Raw genomic sequence first — 3915 nt, 5'->3', positions numbered from 1 at the left:
CGAATGTCCAGCACCGATTTTGAATGGTTATTATGTCAAATTGCCCCCAAAATACAGAAAGAAGATACAAATTATAGACAAGCCATTTCACCAATGGAACGACTACTGCTCACACTGCGATTCCTTGCAACAGGCGATTCTTACCATTCCTTGATGTACTTGTTCAAAATTTCGGTATCATCAATTAGTAGAATTATACCAGAAGTATGTAAAGTAATCGCTGAAGTTCTGAAGGATAAACTTAAGGTAAGTAGATACCTCGGTAGATATACAGCTTTTCAATCAAATGACATAATGTAATTAGTAGTAGACATTTTATTAAATTTTAATAAAAACCAATTTTTTGAAGTGTGAGAAAAAAATTAACAAGATATTCTATTTAAATTCTAAATAAAAAATTTAAAAAATCTAATTAAAAAATTAAAGAGATATTCTTTTTAACAAATAATATTTTATCAGTAATTTACATCAAGTCCTGCATCTGACATGGCCAGACGTATCGCATCAGATATAGATGATTCTTGAAGATTTCTACAAGGCTGCTTTTCTTTTGAGAGTGTCGAATTGTTTGTCTCTGTTTGGGGAAGATAGTTAGTTTCATAACAAGAGCTATTTGGGGATGGCATAGGTGTGTGTGTTGTTGAGGCTGGTGATGTTACAGAATCATTGGTACTGGATGAGTAATAGTTCTGGTTATCTGAATAATATCTTGCTGTGTTGTTATTGGCCGAAGGTGTATGCCAACTTTGATAACATGGAAATGGCCGATCGTATTTACCCATAGATGCGTCATACAAAATATTAGAGATCAAATGCTCTACCGTGTTTTTAGCGTTTTCATTTTGAAGATTTTCGATTTTACAGGCAACTAGTTCGCCGAAAATTTGGAACCGATTACGTGGCTTTTTATTTTGTAGCTGCTTCAGCAATACATATGCCTCTTCCTGTCGTTCGTCAGTTTTCACATCAGCTTGTCTTTTCTTCATTGTTTTTGGACTTTTAAAGAGCCTAGGTCCCTGTTTACTTTTTGTAGTGCTGCTTGTGGAAGGCGTTGGAGATCTGGTTCTGTTTTCATTAGGCTTTGTAGGTGTTTCAGTAATAGCAGCAACAGTTTTGTTCAGAGTGTCGACGTCATTGTTCGCCTCTCCAACAATAAAAGAAGAATCAGTTACTGCATCTGCCTCGTCTGCTATATTGGAATCTTGCGATTCAACTTCCCCGCTGTCCGTTGCACTGCTGTCTGACCCATCATCTTCACCCTGAAAATTAAAAATATATTTTTACTTCTTACTCTTTTAATATGAAATACAAATTATATTTAAAGCGAGAGAAGTTTTGATTAAACAAATTTACCGGTTTTTTATTTTTCAGATGCCTCAGAGTAGAGAGGAGTGGCTTATTACGGGACATCAATTCGCTAATCTTTGGAATTTTCCTAAATGTGCCGGGGTTATGGATGGCAAACACATTATGATACAAGCACCAAAACATAGTGGCAGTGAATTTTATAATTATAAGTCCTTCTTCAGTGTGGTGTTATTTATTGTGGCCAACGCAAATTATGAGGTGATGTATCTTAATGTGGGCAGCCAAGGTCGTATATCCGACGGTGGAGTGTTTGACAGTACTCATTTCAAAAAAAATGTTATATCAAAACACGCTCAATTTGCCTGAATTAGAACCATTGCCAGGAAGAACAAAAGCTGTTCCGTTTGTTTTTCTAGGAGATGACGCTTTTCCCCTATCACCAAACTTGTTGAAACCTTACCCTGGCACTCAAGAGAAAGGTTCCTCAAAACGAATTTTTAATTACCGCTTGTCACGCGCTAGGCGTATTTCTGAGAACGTATTTGGAATCATGTCTGCTAGGTTCAGGGTATTAAGAAAACCCATGCTACTTGAACCCGACAGAGTGGAATTAGTTGTTGCTGCATGTGTATATCTCCATAATTTTATGAGAAGCAGTTTACATTCCCGAAAGTCATACTCACCTCCTGGCACCTTTGATTCAGAAGACAAAGATACGGGCGAAAGGATCCCAGGTTCTTGGAGAAACGAAATAAACAACAATATGTTTGCATCACTGCAAAAACAAGCACGTATTTCAACGTTGGAAGCTAAACAAGTTCGAGATGAATTTGCTCAATATTTTATGTCACCCGAAGGAATGGTTCCATGGCAAAATAATTTTTAACTTTGTATAAAAATTACAAATAAAACAAAAAAAATACGTACCTCACTTGTAGTTATTCCTTTTTCAGTACATTTTCTAACTTTGTTCCTGCCCGCAAGAAACAACAAGACTTCATAAGCAAACCACTTTGAAATAAATACGGCGCAGGCTCCCGACTTTTTTAACGTACGATATTTTTTTCTTTCTCTATAGAATTGTGCAATAACATTTTTCATTTTTCTTTTCACTTCTTCTATATTTGAGCCTGTTTTTTCTGCCAATGTTGTCCAAGCATCGTGTTTCGCATTTCTACATTTATACTGGGCGTGCTTTGTATTCCATAAACACTCACAAAGCTTATAGTTTTCGATTAATTCGAGTACTAACTCATTTGTCCACATGAACGGCATTTTTCTATTTTTTCACACGTCCGACCGACTATAAATTATTCCACGTTCGCCGTCGAGCTGCACTAGACAACAACAAGTCACTACAAGTTGCTGTATCTGTTTCCACTCAGACAACAATATGTTTATGTTGCCTGTTGTTGCCGTATTTCTTTTGAAGTTTACCGCTAAAACTGGAAACCACCAACAATCGCAAACATGCACCATTTGTTGTCGAAACAAGAAGAAACACTTAGGAACTTTGAGGAACTTTGCGAAACATTTTTAAGCAACAAGCAACAGAAACTCAAAAGTTCCTTCATGTTCCTCTGGTGGAAACTATACTTTAGGTAGAGGTGTTTGTCACCAACAGGGTTCATTTAACCAATGACACTCGTTTGTGCACGGCCTAGGCTCCACCCTCACGTTTCTTTGTTGTCGGTAGTGATTCAAAACTATAAAAGGTGGCGAATCTCTACCGACTCTCTCTAGTTTCTTCGACTCTTACGAGCACTACACGTGCGTCGTGCGGGCTTCGGCCTACGCCGTGACGGCGATGTGGCCTTCTTTACCGGCATAAATGCCTTAACTAGAATACTGTGCTGCAGTCCTTTGTATTTACTACTCTAAACTGTGTATTTCTTCTTAATTCTTCTTCTTAAACAAAACGTAAGAATGCGAGGTGAATCCTCAAACTGAGAAACGCCATGACTTGGCATAAAAGTTGCTGAATATAACTGATAGTTATAAAATGGAATAAAGATGCTATAACAAGCTTTACAAACAACACACTTCACACCCCTATCTACTCTTAGATAGGTAGAGCATCTTCATATGGAGTATGGTCGAAGGGGCTTATTTCCAGACCAGAAATCTTGTGATGATGATATGGCGCCCAACTAAAATTCGGACTACACCACGTCCTGAGATCCTGACTAGCTGCTTCCTGTATGGTATGGTTCCACACACAGCGTGAAACCGACGCCACCGGCCTCCTGGAAACCATGGAATCCACGTAGCATCGCCGAGCATGGAATGTGCCTGGCCTGGCACCCGGCTTTGACCCGTTCCCGCAGGCACGCTCGCCTTGCACCTCTGGATGGCTGATGGAACCCCGGTGCGCTTATGGTAGACCGCATACGGTCTGTGCACCTCCTGCAGGACACTGGTACAAAACGTGAGTTTTTAACTATCTTTCTACAAGTGATTTGTGTTTCATGTACTTTATTTCATGTTTTTGCAATTTTCATAACTTATTTAAACAATCTTGAAGTATTTAACTAATTTTTGATTCATTTTCAAACATTTAGTAACATTTTAACGTAAAACTAGAGTTTTTACACCTTTTTGGCTAAT

The 3915-nt window shown here is 38.3% G+C and overlaps 1 protein-coding gene across 1 annotated transcript; it reads right to left on the bottom strand.

Moving 5' to 3' along the window:
- Window positions 1–252: 252 nt before the first annotated feature.
- On the bottom strand, window positions 253–2583 carry LOC114339269 (uncharacterized). Its single transcript, XM_028289895.2, has 2 exons — window positions 2236–2583; window positions 253–1259 (listed from the first exon to the last, which is right to left on the bottom strand). Exons 1-2 carry the CDS (start codon window positions 2581–2583, stop codon window positions 456–458), a joined length of 1152 nt encoding a protein of 383 aa, XP_028145696.2. The 3' UTR covers window positions 253–455.
- Between the last annotated feature and the right edge of the window lie 1332 nt (window positions 2584–3915).

This window comes from Diabrotica virgifera, chromosome 9 (genome assembly GCF_917563875.1).
Source record: "Diabrotica virgifera virgifera chromosome 9, PGI_DIABVI_V3a".
NCBI classification, from domain to species: Eukaryota; Metazoa; Arthropoda; class Insecta; order Coleoptera; family Chrysomelidae; genus Diabrotica; species Diabrotica virgifera.
This window is presented reverse-complemented; position numbering and strand designations above follow the sequence as displayed.

What these genes read in the sequence shown, in the direction of transcription:
- LOC114339269 (XM_028289895.2), bottom strand. Translation starts at nt 2,583, where the DNA reads ATGCCGTTCATGTGGACAAATGAGTTAGTACTCGAATTAATCGAAAAC. An exon ending in AAGGAATAACTACAAGTGAG is followed by an intron (nt 1,260 to 2,235) that starts GTACGTATTTTT and finishes TTTAATTTTCAG; the next exon opens with GGTGAAGATGATGGGTCAGA.